This window comes from Carassius auratus, chromosome 37, assembly GCF_003368295.1.
Source record: "Carassius auratus strain Wakin chromosome 37, ASM336829v1, whole genome shotgun sequence".
Lineage (NCBI taxonomy): Eukaryota > Metazoa > Chordata > Actinopteri > Cypriniformes > Cyprinidae > Carassius > Carassius auratus.
Window position 1 is genome coordinate 9,135,122 of NC_039279.1, and position 21,976 is coordinate 9,157,097.

A 21,976-nucleotide genomic window follows, 5' to 3' on the forward strand; every position below is an offset into this window, starting at 1 on the left:
GATTTTTAGCAATATAAATTATGCCAATGTATGACTATGAGAGAGAGAGAAAAAAATTTCCTAAACTTTTAATTATTTATTTCTGGGTTTCATTTCATAGATGTGTCACTTAATACTTTTGATGACTGATATTGCTCATAAATGTTGAAAATAGTAATAATAAAGAATGAGAATGTGTGTCCAAACTTTTAACAGGTAGCATAACAACAATTAATGCTATAGTATATCTGATGTCATTTTCTTGGTTTTTGTTTACTCTCTTACCTTCATATGTGGTTTGGACAGCAGCTTGACAAGCTCTCTCATCTCATGACTTGCACTTCTTCCCTGAAGTTCCTCCGTCAACTGATAGGAAAGGACAAAAAGGATAGCAAGACAGAGAAACAGAAACCAGAGAACAAGAGAAAAAGAGCATCGATAACATCCATGAACACATGTCTTGGTCATAAAGACATGAACACAGATATATTATGAAAAATTTGAGTATTAATGTCTCCCTTATGGCAGGTAGCAGGTGGAGAGTGTGTGTGTGTGTGTGTGTGTGTGTTTAAGAGATTGAGAGATTTATAGCAGTGCAGACGGACACTAAATGAAGCACAGATACACGTTGCTGTTTCTCTGAGCGAGGAGAGAGACAGAGAGAGATGAGCTTGTTCCCTAGGTCCATTTGAAGAGTTACTCCTTGGACACAACCTTATTACTGACCCCACTCGCTCTGGATGTGTGTGTGTGTATATGAGCGAGTCTGCTGAACTGCTGCAATCAGTTTTTAAAGAATCACTCCCTTAGGATGTCCGTAGACTTTTCCAGTAACCAGCCAAAAGGGAGGTGACGTTCAATTGAGTATGTTTGACAGTGACCCTTAGTGACACATGCGCAATCTCTCTCACACACACACACACACACATTACATTACATCAGGTGTATAACAGATACATGCCACCCACTGTGGCCGATGTCATAGCAAGCACAGGTCATATTATACAGAGGAAAAACGGCACGTGCAGATCCAGGATTAGTCTTATATGACTATGGTTTTGCACATGTACACTACAGTATACAGCGATGAAGCGAAGAGAAGAATTTGGACACTTAATGCACACTTAAAAATGTGCAAATGTGTGAATTTATGTAATTTGTTTAAAGTCTATAATTGAAGTCTTTGAATATTTCATAAATATTTAACCGTGAACCTCGCAAATGCTAGCAAGTCCAGCTGTTAAAACTTAATTCTATCCAACTCAAAAACACATCTCTGGTACTCTGTGATGGTCCATCTGTGTGAACTGGATGCGGACAGGACAGTTGTGCGGTCATTGGACAGCCACATAAAAGACTAACTTTAAATGCTTGATTTCAAATTATGCTGCACTCTTGCCAGTTTTCCACGGTGTCATATTCATATCATATTTATTATGAACTGTATGTAAAAATAGTTGTGTGGTCATTGAGAAAATATGATTCCCAGTATGCACAGGCTTATCAGATTACTGAGTGCACTGCTGAGTCCCTCGCATTTTATCCATGTTTTTAACGTTTCATTTATTAGTGAAAAATACCATAATAGGATTACAAAATCAAGAAGTTGCTATCTGAAGTATGAATGTTTATTTTACCACTACAAAACATCCAAGAATCATTTTAAAGAAACAGTTCACAAAAACTTTAGTTTAAATTTATAACATTGTTCAAAATTCATTAAAAAAACAAAAAAAAAACAAAGTCATTATTAAGTGCCATTAAATGTCCAAACACTGGAAACTATTTATTGACAATTGTGAGTTTCAGTAGTTAATCAACCAAGAAACTTAAACTCTTGCAAAATGGTCTCTTGATTTTTGTTAATATAGACCAAAAATTTAATTGCGGACAAATATTTATCGCAAAATCAGTTACAATGCCATACAAAGTGGCCTGTTTTTGTCTTACAACAAAATAAATCTTTTAGGACCTGCAGCTTTTGTTTCAGACGGCAAAAATCACAGCACATCTGGCTTATGACATCTGTATTGTGTCTGGCAATGGAATGATCATCTAAAATAACTCTACAAGCGGTTTCTATTAATCAATCAGAGATATCATTTTGCTGCTCTGTTGTAATCGGACATCGTTGTTATGCATTTGCTTGACTGATGTCTCCAGAACAGACTTCTGCATTTGAGAGGTATGAGCGGAGTGGAGTATCATCCAACAGGCTCTGGAGCGCTCCATTTTTCCACAGTCTAATGGAAGACACAAGGGACTCAATGGGGACTTAATCTGGCAACTGTTTTTATTCGGACTGAGACCTGCATGTGGAAGTAGCGTTCTTTACTGCCTACCTGTGGCCAGAATGAGAACTGCACACCTGATGCTTAACTCCATACTGTTGTTCAGATTAGAGTGTGTGCATTTCATCTCTGCTAAAGCTTTCTGCTGAAATGCGTGTGTGAGGTGCTTGCCTGCTGCGTCAGTGCTAGACAGCATCTCGGGCCAGATGGAGGTTAAAATGGCGTTTTATGCTGCACTATAAATTAAAGCTCCATTAGCGAAACTTTATACTTGAATGAGCAGCGGCAGCAAACCCACTACAGTGTTCAAAACAGCAGCACGCCGTATATTCCTCACAGCAACAGATGAAAACGATACGTCTGAAAAAACACAGGAGGGGCTCTGAGTAATTTGGTTGCTTTGGCTGTTCGACCCTTTGATGGACCACATCCGCTCACACATGCAGGTATCGGGTTATCCGTGTGTGGGACCTTTAGGGGCACTGAAGGAAAGTGTAAATCTGAGGGGCGGATCGGAGCTGCAGGTTGAGAAAGTTCCATAACAGAAGTAAAGATTTAGGGAAACACAAGATGGCTGGTTGCCACAGTCCACCGAGACATGAGTGAACAGGAAACGGACGTGTATTAGCTCCACTTGGATCAGAAGGAAGTAGATTTGAGGACCAAAACCATGCTGTTTGAACAGACGTGGCATCTTTTATTACGTAAAATCACTTCAGAATATTCTGGATACTCAAAGAATTTTTGCTCATCTTAAAGTCAGCGATGACCTGAGATGCTCTTCTCTGTGTTCTTTCCTTCTGTCTTTCCTCTCTCTGATCATATCCAGAGTAAACTCTTCAAAGTTAACATCGGTTTGTGTGTGTGTATGTCTATGCAGCCGTGTTGATATAGTAGTCAGTTTACATTATGCAAGTCATTGAGGAGTTTAAAAGTTGAGTGTTTTATAATACTGATGACTAATGTCTTATACAGACACATACACACAAAATACTCCTCGCCTCATCTCACACTCTCATCTGCAGCCCATATACTTGTGTTCTCTGCCTCAGACATCCATCCATCTTTTTTTTCTCCTTTAAATGACAAGTTCCTCCTGTAGTCAGTTTTAAGCTAGACATGTTGGGAGACGCATGTGGATGTTTTCAAAGCCACACATTGTGCATGTATGTGCGTGTATATCCAGGCAAAAGTGTGTAAATTTGGAAGTGTGTGCATGTGGTTCACTCACATCTTGAGCCAGTGAGCCGGCGCTGTCCAGTACTGGAGTTGGAGCACGGTCTTCATAACACTGTAACTTCTCATGGATCTAATAAGTAGAGAAACAGGAAACAGAGTGATCACTTAAAGTCAGTGTGGAATCTAAACTGACTCGTTCACTTTCCTAATGTTTACTTTCCAATGTGCACCTTCCAATGTTCCTGGTCTTATTGTGAAGTATTAAATTTTAAACTAAATAACCAACAGAATTTTTAACACTCTTTAAACAAATGTTTGACAACAAATCACTTTTCTTTTCCACTCACATCACTTAAGTCACACAGCTATTGGATAATGTTAACCAAAAGACAAATTAAGGACTCAATATTGAAATTCTATTTGAAACTGGTAAGCCAATCATTTTTTTCATGTTATCGTCAATAACCAACAGACGGACAATGTTAAAATTCTATATAATTTTGCCTAAATACATGAATAATAATAATAATATTAATAATAATAATACACAAAAAAGTTTTTAGTTTTATTCAATTTAGACATTACTACATTATAATGTACAGCATAAAAACTGTATATTGATTTTGATACTTGCCAAAGATTACATTTAGAAGTATCATTAAATTGTCAATTTATAAAGTATTTATTCATCGTTTTTTTTTTTTTAAGTGATGACAAAGGTAAATGTTATAATAAAGAAAAAAATAAAATTCTAAAATAATAATAAAAAATATATAATAAATGAATAAATAAATAGATTCCTGGTGGACAAAACAGGTTAAATGCTAATGATTAAAATTCAAAAAGTAGAATATGTGGTAGGATCAAAGTATTCTGACAAAAAATAGAAAGTAAAGTAAAGACCATGTTTTTAATGGCTGTCAAATGTACTGGTTATGTAATATCTGTTCATCCATTTCATTCTTGCTGAAATTGTGTTACCAGGACAACATCACGGTCAGAAACCATGCAGAAGCTACCAGCACATTTAGACTGGACACTGCAGTGAAAGAGAAATTCAACTGCTACCAAGAGGGCTAAATATTTATCAAGACAAGACAAATGACTCTGCCACAGGGCTGGTTTTCATAGTGAAGTGGAGAAGGAAGGGAATGCGAGGAGTTGGATCAACCGGATCCGAGAGAGCCAAAGATGCAGTTTTTCTGGATCTCCTTCTCCAGAGCCGTTTGTGATGTGGCGAAGCTCGGCCATGGTAAGAACTTTTGTCAGGGCCGTGACGAACAAACTGTGCTTTCTTAGTTCCTCTGTTTGCAACCCTCAAAACGTACTGAACTCTGAGCGGGGTCACCGTCTGCTACTACAGCAGCGGTGCAGAAGTGGAATCTCTCGCACACCGGCAAACACACACACAGGCCAAGAAAAGAGATCTTTTTTTTTTATCCACTCTGACACACAGACTCATACACACTTGGCAGAGAGGGAATGGAATGTGGGATCTGGTGAAGGATGGAACGTAACTGTCCGGTTCCTGCACATTCCAGGGAGCGACATCTGTTTAGGCCGTCTGAGCCATGGCAGAGCGGTTTTTGCTCTGTACAGTTTAGATTCCATCAGAGGCTGAGTGAGATTCAATGCCTTTATTTACAGCTCGGGCCATTCTCCAGATACCTGCCTGTCCACAGAGGAGCGCCAGAGAGCAGACATTTAAAATCCATTACAGGGCCCTTACACTGATCATAGCTCACGTTCCACAGTGAAAAGGACAGGAAATGAGAGTAATGAAGAGTAATACCTTCAAGTGTTAGTGCACCGTTATTCCACTGCATCACAGAGACCTTGCAGACTGATAAACAATTTCTTCTTTTTTCAGATTTAAAATTGCACAGTAGGACAAAGAACAATGTGAATCAGCCACGATTGTAAGGCTATAGTTAAGGAGTCAATTAGTGAAGTTAACCTCACTGAATTTAACTAATAACATTTGTGGTAGATTCAATATTTTTATGCTTTAAAAAAATTAATTTAGAGAAGGCAATAACCACACACACACACACACACAAAAAGTACTGTTAAAAAAACAGTGAGAACCTTGCAAATGGTAACGTTCCGTGCAAGTTTTTTTTTTTTTTTTTTAATACAAAAAAAAAAACATCTTATGTGAACAGCCCCTAAAAACACAGCATATGCTTCCTTTGACTAGCCATCATACAATGGTGTCATTTTTACTGATCTCTGGCTTGACACTTAAGTAATGAGTATTAAAACCACTGATCTATAATATAGCTATATATATATATATATATATATATATATATATATATATATATATATATATATATATATATATATATATATATAGATCAGTGATTAAAACATATGAATAAACAAAGCAATGTTTCGGTAAACACAGTGTGTTTTATGGTCAAGGTCCAGATCACAGGCTACAATGCAGCAGTGTCTAAATCCATTTGGACCAGACATTCAATACCCACAAGCCCTTAACAAAACTCGAGTGGAGAACATAAACAGGTGAGAGAAACGGCAGCCAGTCTGGCCTCTGGTTCCTCCAAGAGCGTTCTGCAGCCAAACAAACAGCTTTAAACACAATTACACTGAACGTTGACAGATACGGAGGAGTGGAAACTTGATGTGGAATTTAGGGAATATGACAGAAAAAAAGGGGGAGAGGAGTATAGAAAGCATCAAAGAAAAAGGCTCCATTTCAAAAATGAATCATCTGGGTTCTAAATATATAGGCAGCTGACTTCTAACAGATTTCTGAGTGAAAGGAAACATTTGTGACTGATTTGGAACAATTACACTATTATTCAAAGGTTTTGTCTAAAGATTTTTTTTTGTTGTTGTTTTTTACGTTTTTGAAAGTAGTTTATTTTACTCAGCTTGGCTGTATTTATGTGAAATGTTGAATTGTTAAAATTTAAAATAAACTGTTCTATTTTAATATAAGACTATTCTAGAATTTAATTTATGGCAAAGTTTCATTTACAGCAGCTATTTGTGCAGTCTTCAGTGTCACACACACAGATACATACACACCTGATCATAATGAGATCAAGGTTAAAAATAGTAGTGCTGCTTTTTTTTGTAGAAACAGATACTTTTTTGGTCTTAGAGAAAAAAAAAAAATAAATAAATAAAAAAAGGTAAAATCACAATGTTCTCTTAAGGCCTGGTTCACACGGGACGATTTTAAAATTGTCGGCAGATTTTCCAAACCTGAGAGACCCCACACACGGCGATAAAAAATCACGGGTCTAACAGTTTTGGTCGCTCCGTGTGTGGTGTGCAGCCACACGGCAATATCAACACATCACACACGAACCGATTTGACTCCCGAGCATTCCCAGGTCAGACGGGAAATCTCGCAAAATCCCTCGAGATCATACGTGACTTTAGAGTAAACAATCATGGCGGACAAAGAGGATGCAGTGGCCATTGTTTGTGCTTTGTTTTTAACGGGGAAAAAAACATAAGAAAAATAAGAAAAGGCGATGGTCAAAGAGGTGGAGACGACGCGAGCATGGACTATACTTGCTATATCATGATATGGAGATAAGTTGTTGTTTTATCTCATAGAAATGTTGTTACGTACTACACAGATTAATAACCGTTGAAATAAACGTTCATATATTAGTTTCCATGTACTCTGGTGGACTGCAGTTGTGGATGTAGTTATGCCCATCGACTTTATTTGTATTTGTTATAATATAATATAGCCTTAAGGCTGGTTCACACGGCAGGATAATTGGGCCGATTTTAGCCCCGATTCAGCCCTTCCGACAATCTTAGGATGCTCCGATTATCGTGAAATAATCTGATCAAATATTCCTGCCGTGTGTACACCACACACGGCAGGAATATTTGATCAGATTATTTCACGATAATCGGAAATAATAAGAGGAGATTAGTCTTAACACACCGTTAAGACTAATCTCCTCTGCTCGGAAGAATGTCGGGACCGCTCCGATCTCAAAAAAATTATTTTGCCCGATTTCTTCTCGTGTGTGGTGTCCCCCGAGGACAAACAATCACGCAGCCTGTGGACTGTGGCGTGTAGCCAATCAGAACGCGAGGTGACGAGGCAGTGATAGTACTGGGAAACAAAATCAAAACAGCCGGCGTATATAATATAACAAATACAAATAAAGTCGATGGGCATAACTACATCCACAACTGCAGTCCACCAGAGTACATGGAAACTAATATATGAACGTTTATTTCAACGGTTATTAATCTGTGTAGTACGTAACAACATTTCTATGAGATAAAACAACAACTTATCTCCATATCATGATATAGCAAGTATAGTCCATGCTCGCGTCGTCTCCACCTCTTTGACCATCGCCTTTTCTTATTTTTCTTATGTTTTTTTCCCGTTAAAAACAAATCACAAACTATGGCCACTGCATCCTCTTCGTCCGCCATGATTGTTTACTCTAAAGTCACGTTTGATCTCGAGGGATTTTGCGAGATTTCCCGTCTGACCTGGGAATGCTCGGGAGTCAAATCAGTTCGTGTGTGATGTGTTGATATTGCCGTGTGGCTGCACACCACACACGGAGCGACCAAAACTGTTAGACCCGTGATTTTTTATCGCCGTGTGTGGGGTCTCTCAGGTTTGGAAAATCCGCCGACAATTTTAAAATCGTCCCGTGTGAACCAGGCCTTACCAGTCCTGATTCTTACAAACGGTGTACTGACAAAGCGTTCAGTATATTTATATACTTTTCTGATTTCTCCTTTCACGTTCATATGTATATGGCACCAGCTTATTTCGCAATATTAGATATTTGATCTAAAGTCCACATCCATAGATCCTCCTTTTAAAGAAATTTAGGAATGTAGTTGAAAGTGGACTAAACAGACCGATTAAAACACTAGGTGTAAGCAGGAATGTTTCTCCCTTTTCTACTTGTGATTGACCAAAATGCATCTTAATAACAGGAGTAAAAAGAGCCTGAGAGGTAGTGAGTTGTATGGCAATGGTATGTATTAGTTGTATACAGAGATGTATAGTAACGAAGTAGAACTACTTCACTACTGTACTTAAGCACTAAAAGGCGGTATCTGTACTTTACTAGAGTATTATTTTTTTCTCCTACTTCCACTTTGGTACATATTTTCGCTGAGTTTAATACTTTTACTCCGATATTTTTTTTATGTGCTGCATCGTTACTCGTTACAATTATAATAATGTTACGAATCATTCCATTACAAACCACTGCCAGAACTGTAGATGGCAGGTTTGATGAAGCTGCCACATCATTGAGCGAAACAAGCGAGACTGCGCGTGCTGACTGAACTGCTGTGAAGAGAGAGATGAACACCGAGCCGAGCCAGATAATGACTCGTTCACGAGTCAAGAACCGGTTGCATCGGTTTTCGGATGACCAGTAACGTTAGTTCTTTCTGACAGTTCGATTCAATATACTAGTTGAAGAAAACAGGTAACCGATTCTTTTGCGCTCGATGCAATGGCGTCATTGGCGTTGACTGCACATGGGCTCATAACATTAACACAGAATCAGTTCAGAATCAATCACCAAAAGAATCAGTTCGGTTCCAGACGCTCTGTGTGTCGGTTTGCTTCACGCTAAATCACACATGCGCAGTATCATCAGCTCCTCGGTTCACGAATCGGACGCGTCTGACAGAAACGGTTCTTGACTCGTGAACTAGTCATTATCTGGCTCGGCTCGGCGTTCATCTTCAGTTCTCTCTTCACAGCAGTTCAGTCAGTGTACTGTTTGAGTCAATGAATTACTCCGGGATATTGGTTTGTTTTAACTCAGAGGGAGTGTCAGACACATTAAACAAGTTAACAGCTTAATTCATCTGTGGATTAATGCGTATTGGAGACGCGAACTGTTTAAAACGATTCAGTTCGATTTGGTGAACTGTTTCAAAAAGATCCGGTTACATCGAATGATTCGTTCGCGAACCAGATATCACAAACTGCTTTGTTTTTAACTGTCATACAACAGACACGGAAGAGAAGACGATGCTGAATAAAGTCGTAGTTTTTGCTATTTTTGGACCAAAATGTATTTTCGATGCTTCAAAAAATTCTAAATGACCCTTGATGTCTTACGGGTTTGAAACAACATGAGGGTAAGTTATTAATGACATCATTTTGCAAATTGGGCTAACTAACCCTAGTAACCATATTTTGTTTACAAGAAGTTACAGTCAAAGGAATTGTGATTGTCCTTTAGGTTAATCATTTGAAATAGTAAAAACAATATGTTCAAACTTTTGACTACTTTCTTTAATAGCTACATAACACAATACTTCTACTTTTACTTTCAGTACTTGAGTAGTAAATTTTAAAATAGACTACTTGCAATACTTAAGTACAAAAAATGTTGAATACTTTAGTACTTCTACTTAAGTGTGGTGCTTAAAGAGCACTTCTACTTCTACTCAAGTCACTTTTTTGATAGAGCACTTGTACTTTTACTCAAGTATGGTTCTCTAGTACTTTATACATCTCTGGTGGTATATCATTTCTGCTCTGGGCATACAAACATCCGTAATGTTGAAATGATATTGACCTCTTCTCTTCCGCTTGTCTCAAAGTGACCAGAGCAGCTGGATTGAGTAACCCCTGATGGTCCAAGACCTGCGTGGCCCAAAACAGCACCAGTGGCCCTTCTGCACCTCATCACCTCACACTTAAACTGATCGCAGACCTTCAGAGAGCAAGACAGGAAAAGCCTGCAGACAGATGGGTTTGACTGTGAGATGCCTGTCAGAGAGGGATGTTTACACAGACCCTGCCATACACACCTACTTAACTCATCTTGTATGAAAAGTTCAGCAGATACACTGGTTAATGTTCTGCGTAAAAGTTACATCTCAGAACTTAAACTTAAATAACATTAACATTTAAACCAGCACATCTGTTCCAGAAATGAAGGGCATACATCTTCGCAGTGATGTGTGGCATTCCTCATTTCTAATATCCAGTTTTATAACTCATTAAACAGAAGGAAAGGCAGTACGTGCGGCACTTGAAATACGCGAATTTAGATTTATGAAAGCTACGGCATTGTGACTACAGCGGAAAGATCCACAATTGTGAGACAGAGCCCACATTTTCCTTATGAACGAAGAAAAAAGGTGACTGTCATGTAAAAGCAGTTTATGATATCAGATTGGCTTGTATGAGAAATGCTTCAACATTCCTCAGATGAGGTCTTGCCCTTGCCCCTCGTGTCTATAACCAAGGACTCATGCTCTAAACGGGAGTATAATGTAATATGTCAGTGGGTTTTATGGATTAAACATATACCACATATGTCTGCATTCTATCCCAAGCACATTCAGTATCCCTGACAAACGCATGTGTGCACACATAAAAAAATACACACTCTCACTCAAGCATATGTGTGTATGAGTGTACAGAGATCTGCATTTGTTGACTCTGGAATATAGAAGGCTTGTATTACTCTGGGAATTTATTTTGGATGCAGAATACGGATTATAAAGAATCGGAATCAGACACCAGCTGCTCTTTAAGAGACTTCGCAAACATTAATATGGTGGCTCGGTGTTAAGTAGGAAAATGTACAGCCGTAACTGCCAGCGACTGGGACTCCAACAAATACATATTCAGCGTCTCAAATTCAACAGTAGGGCAGACATTTCCGTCTGTGCTATAAACTGATAAATAGATAAGTGTAAGATTTAAACTGCCTGACTCTATATGGAAAGCCTTAATATAGTGAGAGTGGAACTTATTTTTTGACTGGGTTTGCCAAGGTCAAGTGAAATAATAATAATAATAATAATAATAATAATAATAATAATAATAATAACAACAACAACAACAACAACAAGACTTTAATGTGATACCATACTTTTCTCAGGTAGCCCTTTTCCAATAGAACTGGCCTATGATTCCACAGACCTGATAACTGACTCTGATACGAAGCTGTTCCTATATTACCTTTCCTATTATCCTATAAACAATTCCTATTATCATCAAATGTTGAAAATAATTTTTTTATGAATAAAGAAAGCAAAAAGCATAGCATTTATTTGAAATATTTTGTAACAATCATTTACACTTCGCAAAATAAAATCCCTACTGATAAAATTTTGACTTGATGTTTTGTGTATTTAAAGCATCACAATTAAGTGACTTGCAGTCAACACAGTGGCTTTAAACCGACGCTTATTTAAAAATGTATGTTATACAGTCATTGTTCATTTTTAGTTCATGACCATTATACTCAAAATCAGAATTTTTATCTGATCAAAGGTAATCTTATTCTGGTTAAGGGGCCTATTTGTCAGGTCTGGAACTAAATTTTCCATGGGGGGAAATGAATAAAACAAGGCCAGATAGGGCACTTGGGCCGTTAGTGGGAAAGCAGGAAAGAGCAATAATTTGTGCTCCATTATGTCTGCTTTAGTAAATAAGAGCAAATAAGGTTGTTAAAGTCCCACACAAAGGTAATGCTACTGCAGTCCAAAAGCTCAGAGTCCTATGAGGTCGTCAACTTTCCCCATCACACCGCAGGTGTGTCATGTTCCCCCTAGAGGGCTGAATACAGGAGTCTGTGCTGAATCTGGCTTCCTCTATAATAAAAAATACAGAAATGTAAAGAGGTGAAAACCACAGACATTAGCAGCTGATCTCACAGCTGGGTTAAGTTTACGAGCTGAGGATTAGGTGTTGGTGTTGGGGGGGGGGGGGGGGGGGGCACCAAAAAATGGACAAAATCCATATGCAAAAAAAAAAAGAATAAAATATCTGTATAAATATCAGTGTAAATGCTGCATTACAAAAAAAAAAAAAAAATAATAAAAAGATAAAAGAAATACATCTTATCAAACTTTATAGTAAAGGCTAAAAACTTCTTGGGAAAGAGAATTTTACTTTCTCAATAGAACAATTTTGAAGGAAAATGTCCAAATTATTACTCTCTTCCTTTATCTTACTCATCTTATATAGAAACACACAGTGTACACACACACACACACACACGCACGCACGCACCCCTAACCTAGGTGGAAATTACAGATTGTGTCAGATTTCCTGTAAGGCTCTTTGGAATGTCACATTGGCAGAGGAACAGAGTGCTGCAGGACATGTGTGAAACCCTGCTGTAATTGCATGGAGAGAAGAGAGGAGAGGTCTTTGGCTCAGACCGCAGTCTGCTGTCCTGCCTGTCAGACCTCCTCTGCGGCTACGAGTAGACGGTTATACAAAGCACTTCGGAAGCACAGATCAGCTCAGTCCACAACACTTAGAATCCAGTGTTCAACGGGACATACAGTCAGTGAACTATGCATCACAAATGGGCCTAAGTACCATAGTATCAGTAACATCAGTGATTGACTATTAAAACAGGCACAGCATAACTGGACTAAACTGATTTTCTAAAAGTGGCATGTGAAAACCTTTCAAAAAGACAAGCCAGATAATAAAATTAAATAAGAAGAGAGAGAAGAATTTAAATTACAAAAACAATTAAAACCACAGATTTAGATCAACATGGCATACGACCTATGTGCTATTTCAAGCCTGAAAAAGTTCATATTTAACCTAAATCTCTACATTTTTCTGGATGTGCCTTTAGATCACCACTTTTTATAACCAGCTGTACAAACATCACAACACTCTCTTTAAAAACACAATCACAGATGCAAAGAGAGAGAGATTTACTGACATGGTGTTAGGTCACATCTAAAAGAATAGATTACATCTAACACTGCACACATACACTCACCTTGACCAATGAATGTAGACTCCTCTCCCCAAACATGGCGTGTAGAAAAGAGCAGTCATCAGCACGCTCAATATGAGGCTGCAGCTGAGACGGCAGTACAGACAACAGCTCATACAAACCTGCAGAGGAAATACAGGAAATACATTACACACCCAGACACACACAAAGCCAATACCCAAAGAGGAAATATAGGCAGATATAAACAAAACCCAGAAAATCTGAATTAGACACTTGATGCATGTCAGATAAGCTATGAAGATTATTCTCCAGTGGAACATTCCAATGTGACATTATTGGTCTTCAAACATCCGTACACTAATAAAATAATAATAATTATTATTATTATTATTAATATTACTATAATGATGAGAACATCATGGTTTACTTCAGCATGCTCACTGGGTCAAACTGAGGGTTGTAAAAATGGTTCTCTCCCAGGCTGCACCTCACTTCCTCCCTTTGTCTGGCTACTTCCTGTTTTTCTAGGAATCACAACTTGAACTGTGAATCAAATCCCTAAAGTTTAATTAATATGCCTGTGATGTTTAAACAAGCATAAACACACCATAATATCTTTGGCATGCTTCTATACATGCAAACCCCCCCCCGCCCCCTCCCCCAGAACAGTCGGTAGCCATGATGACTATTAAGAGCTGCTGTCAGATTCAGAAACCAACACAACTTGAACTTGAACCTCTCTGGGTGTTAGTTACTAATAACAGCATGGATTTAGCTAAAGTATGAACAGAAGAACATGACAAATTTCAGCCTAATACACAACTAATGTTCTAAGGGTGTGAATGGTGTAAAACATGCATAACGTTTCTCTATATAAGGGGCTTTCTACATGATTCATTCCTGAGAATATCTGTACATATGCATATATTTGCACTGTTCAGCTCGATCTACTGTACAATAGGAGTACAGTACAATTTGTTTGTATATGCTGCCAATTATAGTATTTACAAAGAAAATTGGAATCTGCAAAAATCGGTATCGACAGGTCACACATACAAAAAAAAAATAAAAACACAGAAATCTGAATTGGCTGAGAAAGTTGCATGCTAATTTTTTTTTCTTTGTTTAACATGATTACAGGGCCACCTATAGTATGTTCTTTTTGTGGTTTTAGTTGTCCCTTTTTTCCCCATAAATTTAAATGTTTTTGTTCACTTCCCAAGTTCCCATGCTAAAATGCTCAATTGTATGTAGTTAAATTATAATCAAGCCACAAAAGGTACCAAATCTAGGGGTTACACTAAAGGTGAAATTAAAACAAATAAAAAAAAAGAAAGTCTAAATTTTAACACGCTGTAAGTGCTATTCATTTATGTGCAAAGCTGAATACAGAGTACCAAGTATACGTTTAAGGGGACAATGATACATTTTTTTTTATTATTTTTTTTTTTAAATGTACATAAAATGATATTACAAAATCAGCACTGAAATCAAATTACTTAAAAGTATATACTTTAATAAATAGACAATTAGAAAATCTTATCCTAATTCTTTAAAAGAGTCACAAACAGTGGCATTTAAAAAAGGTTTCACTACAAAAGACATGTAAAATGCTCCACAATAACAACATTTCCATGAATCATAATTTCAGGAATCTTGAATACAGGATTTTTATTTGCAGTTCTTTTACAGTAACTGTTTAAACTAGATTCACGTTGCAAATTTGATTATGGCCTCGGCTCCCTCAGCTGCAATGTGACATCAAAAAACAGCACGATCTCAAACTAAACCACTTGTTGCACAAAGCTGCATTGTTTGTGAACATCTGAGATGCTGTTTACGCTACTCATAAATGTTAAGAGAGTAGTGTCACTACTTTTAGTCAGTCACTTTATAACACTGTTCTTCCAACCGCTGACCATCTGGACACAGAGTTTAACAGTCAACAACTAACCATGTCCCAGCAGCCTATAAAAGGATATGCATAAACTGACCATTATTGGCTGCCAGGTAAAATATGTATCTGGAGTAATAAGGTTTTTAGTTTTTAACTGTTGCAAATCAGCAAGGTCTGCCTTGAGAGGGTTAATTACACAGGCAGTCAGAAAGACAGCAAGGTCATCCAAAATGTCTGGAGTTAACAACACGAACAGACACACACAAACCTTTAAGTGCAGATGCACGCAAACATGCTTTCTGGCCTTCCTGATAATGTTTGGGGTTCAGACACACTCTCTCTGTTTAAATCTAGATTAAAGACACATCTCTTTAGCCAGGCAATCAAATAATGCATCTCATAATCTTAGACTGCAGTTATATCTGATTAAATGTGCATTACTATTTTTTAACTTGGGTTAAACAAATTATTTTTACTTGATTGGAACTGCCGCTATGCCAATTAGGTCTCAATTTGTTTCTCTGTTTTCGCCTAGGATTTACACAAGCTCCAGTCTGGATCCAGAACACCTGAGAAGAGATGTCACCCCCTCAGAGGACCTCAGATGATGCTAACCCTGAAACAACCTACAGAACTAACAAATATTGCTACAAGTGTGACTGCATCATATAATAATTATTGTTAATAGAGCTTATCGAGCTTATTTGCTCTTTATCGTTTGATTACGTCTTTAATAGATATTTTCCTTACATTTCTGCCATTTTTACATAAACTGACAGTCACCACTGATAAGCTACTGCTAAATATTGTACAAACTTAATTTTTTGTAAAGTTACTTTGCAATGATTTGCATCGTAAAAATCGCTATACAAATAACCTTAAAATTAATTTCTGAAACTTCATCTGCACAGTACACAACCATTAAAAACTTTTTTTGTGTGTGGTTTTGTTTTTGAAAAGATCTCTTAAACTCACCAAGAAAGCCCTTATATGATAAAAAATACAGTCAAATCAGGAATATTGTAAAATATATTACAACTTAAAATAGCATTTTTATTTTAATGTATTTTAAAATGTTATTGATTTCTTTGATGGCGAAGCTGAAGGTTCAGCAGCCATCACTCTAGACTTCAGTTACAAATAATCCTTCAGAAATTTTGCTGATTTGGTGCTTAAGCATTTCTTATTATTTTAATACTAATATTTTTGTGTAAACAGTGATGCATTACCCCAGGATTCTCTGATGAAAAGAATCCCTCCAAAAGAAAAAGAAAAGTAAACGTATGCAACATCATTCTTGTCATTCTTAATTAAAAAAAAATGAAATAAAATATATTTGTAAATTGCACAATTGTGGTCATTTGGTTCCTAAATTTCTAAGTCCGTTGTTCAGAGCTATGTAGTGCTTTGTCAACATACGTCGACAACAATCCATCCCTCAACATTTGGAGCGCAGAGCACGATATTTTACTGTGATTAGTCAGAACAGGAGGGAATGTGATCCTAAAGCAGCCACCTGTAGAAAAGATTTGGGCCAATCACACACTGATTCCTTGTGACAGTACACATTTCATGTCTATATCAGAGCTTAATCACAGCAGAAAAATAACAGACGACTACAACGGAGTCTAAAATTAAAGTTGGCTTTTTGAAACTACAGCTAATACACTGAAGCAGGGACCAGTTCCAGATTTGTATTCATATATGTATGCATTCTGCTCATTGACATGGACAGATATCTTTATCCTCTGAAAATAAAAATAAAAATAAATAAAAATAAATGAAATTCCTTGTCCCTCCACTTTTCTCCCTCTCCGTTCTCTTGCATTTGGTAAAAAGAAGTGGAAATTTTCATTCTGATGTAATTGGAAACAGGGAGCTATTCCAGTGGCAACAAATCCTTGTGTTACAGTTCTATATCCCTGTGGCAGGAAAGAGAGAGAAAGGGGAGAGATGGAAAAGAGGAGGATAAATGGCTGGAAATCGATAAAGTGCTCCCAAAGCGCATGCTGCTGCCGCTACTAATGTTCCTCTCTCCCTCCCTCTCTTTCGTTCTGTCCTCTGCTCCCAGATGCTCTGCATTCTTGACATCAGAATGGAAAAATGTACTGTTAGCCGAGAAGAAATTTAATATGGCCATTCCTGTCATATCCCTCATTGCAGCTATATTCAGCCGGTGCTCCGCTAAAGCTGTAAGAGAGATTCAGCACCTGAACAATAAACAATATGCAGCTTAATATGGATCTTTCTATGGACAATGGCACCATTTTGCCATACACTTGTTTCTGAACAGGACTGATGTAAAAGAGTACCTACAATTCCAGTTTCAAAGAGAATACCTGCACAGATTTTATGCAGTTTCATACATAAAATCTGTCACACAGACATTCATCTTCATTAAAGGATTATTATCTGCTTCTGTCAGACAGAACTTCTGTCAAAAATATTTCAAAATAAATGTTTTCATATTTGTTTGTCTTACATATTGAAAATTGTCACGATTACCTTTGCCACCTTATCCTAGACTGCATTTCCTACAACCCATTGCCCGGACTCATCATGCCCAGTTGTTTTACCAGTTGCTCATTTAAAGGTGCCATATGCAAAAATTGAGGTAAACATATCCATAACATGACCTACACGCATACAAAGAATGAGAAGAAATAAGGGCGATGATGTCATTAAAAAAATGGAAAGTTATAGTGCTGCAGAGATATCAACCTTAATTAGCATTACCATTACTAGCCCCGGCCCGACAGGTGTCGTAATACCAGTTTCGGCCATGGGAGGCGATATGAGGGCAACATAACCACCAGCCAACCTGCAATACACGAATAACTCGCACGGCTTGTGGGCGTGTACTTGAACCTGATATCAATCGTGTGGAAAGTACAGCACACTACTTTACTTCAGTTCAGGGAAGAGAGCGTCACCCGCTACAGGGAAACAACCGCGCTCGCAAACACAAATCAAATCTGATAAGAAAAAGACCAGAGTAAACATCAGCACTGCTTTCAGTCGCTGGAGAAAACTGATGGACCTGAAAGAAATGAGGTTCCACTCCGAACTTGCAACATTTCTTTTGGATTGGTAAGCTAACGTTAGATGCTGTTAATATTTCGCTAGAAGTTTGTTTTATTTGTTTGTGTATTTGTTTTTCGGGAAGTTATAACATAGAAATGTATCGAAGGCTGTTCGATAAACGTGCTAATGTTAGCGATGGCTAATCGTAGCTGCGTTTGATAATTAGCTATCTATAACTTACCCGTTGTTTTATTTCATAACTAACCTGCTCTGTCTAGTCTATTGGTCTCCGTGTCCTCTTTGCTTCGTGGTTTTTCTGTGCATGAGAAAATTGATGTGTGGCGTGAAAGCCTATGAAAAGTGTCGTGTGTCTCGCGGTGAATGCTTGAGAGTTGGCAGCTCTGGTTACGTTGGTTGGCGCTAGCTTTGATCAGCTGTCTGATGTTTACCAATGATGTTGACAGAATGCTGTCTGTTAAATTAATTTAATTCAAATAATGTGTATATACAACTCAAAATGTAATATGAACAAAACGAATAGGAACATATTGACTGGTGAAGGTGAAGGGGAGTAGCTTGAAGATGTCATGTTTCAATATCACTTGACATCACCCAACGTTCCTCTGGAGGCAAAACGTCCTCTTAGGCTTCCGCTATGGCTGTAGGGTTGTTGTGAAGGTAGGAGTGGAGCATAGAGACTACGCTGTTTCTCGTTTGTTACTCTAGAGTAGACCAATTCACTTTATTGAGGCATACTGCCCCCATCTGGTATGGAATGTGGAGTATGACTTGATTTTTTTTTGCCAGACATGACAGATGGCACCTTTAACTCTGCCTATATATAATGCCGTGTTTTCAGTCACTCTTTGCAAAGTCTGGCATGTGTCACAACTGCAGTTCTAAGACTTTTTTCCTTGTTCTCACATGTTGCGTTTTCTGGTTCTTGATATTCTGCCTTTATATGGATCACTCTGTTAACCTCAGCCTTCGTGTCCCAGTGCAACTTTGTGACAGAAAATAAATACAAATAATATAATTACAATGCACTAAAATAAATGAAAGGAATAAAATCATTAAAAACACAAATAAATAGGAGCAGAACTCTTCTGGACTGGGAGAAAGCAAACATATCATGACTGTAATGGATATTGATACTTTATTTATTGTGGGGGGAGTATGAGAGAATAACTGCAGACTGTGAGCTGAAGTGCACAGAATGATTGAGTATGCAGTTGACGCAAGAGTAATTTATCATATGAGATCAACACCAGACATAAACACTTTCTACAGGTAGTGGGTGGAGGGTTGTCAGCCCAAGGACACCCATGGGAAGTGAAATCAAATGCCACCAGGAAGCAAAACACCCACACGGAAAGACAGGATACATATGATGGGGTAAAAGAACAGCATTTTATGATACAGAAGAATAAGACTAGAACAGAGTAGACACTGTGAAATGGAGAGGTTCAATGAGAAATAAACAGAACAGGAAAAGAAAAAAGAATCCAGAAGAGCCAGAAACAAGCTTATAATTTAGAGGCATTCATCCTTGATCAATTTTGGAGATTAAATCTCCCACCAGAGGTAGGCACGTTCGGTCCTAGAGAGCCACAGTCCTGCAGAGTTCAGCTTCAACCCTAATCAAACACACCTGAACAAGCTCATCAACGTCTTCAGGATTACTAAGGCTACAGGTAGGTAAAGGTTTTTTTCAGGGTTGGAGCTGAACTCTGCAGGACTGCGGCTCTCTAGGACCGAACTTGCCTACCCCTGGAATACACGATATAGCAAAACCTCTAAAAGATGGACAATTTATTTCACGGTAATGATATACCATCATACCACAAAGCGACAAAGTGACATGAAATACAGCCAGGTATTGGCTCACACACACAGCAGTGAACACACACACACACACACACACGACTTCCCCAGCCCTACTTACCCACTTACCCAGCAAGATGTAATGTTTCTTACGCCCAAACCCAGCATATTAGAATGATTTCTAAATGATCATGGGACTCTGACGACTACGGAAACGTCAGCTTTGGAATTACAGGAATGCATTTTAAAACATTCAAATAGAAAACAGTTACTTTTAGTTGTCTCTCTCAATACTATTCTTGTTCAAACAAATGCAGTCTTGAGGAGTGTAAGGGAAACAGGTCAATTTAGCTCAAAGGGAATCATTTAAGATTTTAAAGGGAATTTGAACAGAATCACTGTTTCACGGCTGTTCACGGAGACGCGCCTGCGGTTCAGTGAACGAGCCGTTTAACATCAAATCTGCGCTGGATACTAATATCCAAACTATAGTGAAAACACTATCAATTAGCACAGTAACAAGATCGGCAGTTTAAGACATTAACTTGTAAGCACAAAACACAAGATACTTCTCTTTTCAATATGAATAAGGCTTTATTAGATAAATCTAAGACATATAAACTAATCTAACACATAAACGCACGCACACACACATTCACACAAGTTGCAGGAAGGTCGAAAGTTAGGGAAAGATGAGTTTAAGAGAATGGAAATATGGAATCCCAAGTTAACAGCAATACGTTAAATTGCATAAACATGAACAACCATCAATCACGTAATTAGCGCTCGCATTGAGTTCCTCAATGAGGTTAAAATTATATTAGATACACCAGTAAAGGTCACAGTCTGGAGGTAAAGTTACTTGCATCTCCTGTGAAGAAGGAGCCTCGGTGAAAGGGCTATCCCGAGGTCGTTGATTGGTTGGAAGTTCAGTCTCTGAAGTGACGTCTTGGGAAGCCCGTGGTTGTTGGGCGTTGGCTGAAAGTGCAGAGTCGTGTTCGCTGGTTGAAGTTGAATGGACGTTACAAAACTTAACTCAGAACACGAAACTCTCAAACGGAAAAGAAAAGAAATAAAGTTTGACGAGACTAGGTTGTGTTCCTTCTCATAGTAGCAGCAGGCAGGCACGCTGGAACCGCGCTCAAAGAACAATGATGACTACCGCATGGCTAGATGCTACAAGCTAAAGCTGGGTAGCAAAGCTACAAGCTAAAAGCTAAGAGCAGGCATGACTGATAGCACGAGCAATGCTAGAACTAAAAGCCGACATGGCTAATAGCAGCAGCTAGACTAGAACTAAAAGCAGACTAAAAGCAAGGCATGACTAAAAGCAAGGCATGACTAAAAGCAAGGCTAAAAGCAAAATTACATCGTGTCCAAAGTATTTAAAACTTCCTGTTGGCCACCCCTCAAATGTTGCCTTGACCAATCAGATATGTTCTTGAGTCTTGGGTATCATAAATCATTTGTTTATCTTACCAAGCATGTGGTTCTTGCCTCACAGGGTCTAATTTTTGGACATGATTCCTATAACATGATTATGATATATTTTACAAATAAATGATTGTCAGGACAATATCAAGCAAGAAAATGCGATTATTTGAATACTAGACATGACTAGGTATCCTATAGTTATCAAAAGACATACACAATAAGTGACTATACATGATAGTCAAATGTTTGGGTTACACGTAAATGAATATGGAGTTAAGCAATGGAATGATTCATTCATAAGTCTTTTTTGAGTTCATTCTGGTCCATATATAATGTATAAAAAGGGTTTCTTTGCCATTCTCTGGCAAAGGACTTTTCTGTGAAGACAAAGGTTTAAAGCCCTTCCCCCTTAGGAATTTCAGTCTGGTTTCACTGGCTGGGGGGAGAAGTCAATGCAAGTATTTAACTTGATCTCCTGGGTTTACATGTGATGTCCAGCGTTGCATTCCAATCACGAACAATAAATTTGACAATCTCTTCTTCGAATTAAAATTGTCAATAATTGTTCTATTGGTGTTAATGTTGAAAGCTGTTGTGTGAACAAGTTGGTTGGTTGGTTATCTTGCTTG

At 38.0% G+C, this 21,976-nt stretch overlaps 1 protein-coding gene across 3 annotated transcripts in view; it reads right to left on the bottom strand.

The window, feature by feature from the left end:
- Nucleotides 1-21,976, bottom strand: part of LOC113056106 (MAGUK p55 subfamily member 7-like) — a 123,743-nt gene that overhangs the window by 59,919 nt on the left and 41,848 nt on the right. For all 3 annotated transcript variants that reach the window (XM_026222604.1, XM_026222603.1, XM_026222605.1), the window contains exons 3-5: nt 13,211-13,329; nt 3,502-3,579; nt 265-345 (exon numbers count right to left, since the gene is read on the bottom strand). In XM_026222604.1, coding sequence (XP_026078389.1) covers nt 265-345; nt 3,502-3,579; nt 13,211-13,329 — 278 coding nt within the window. The remainder of the gene's footprint in view (nt 1-264; nt 346-3,501; nt 3,580-13,210; nt 13,330-21,976) is intronic.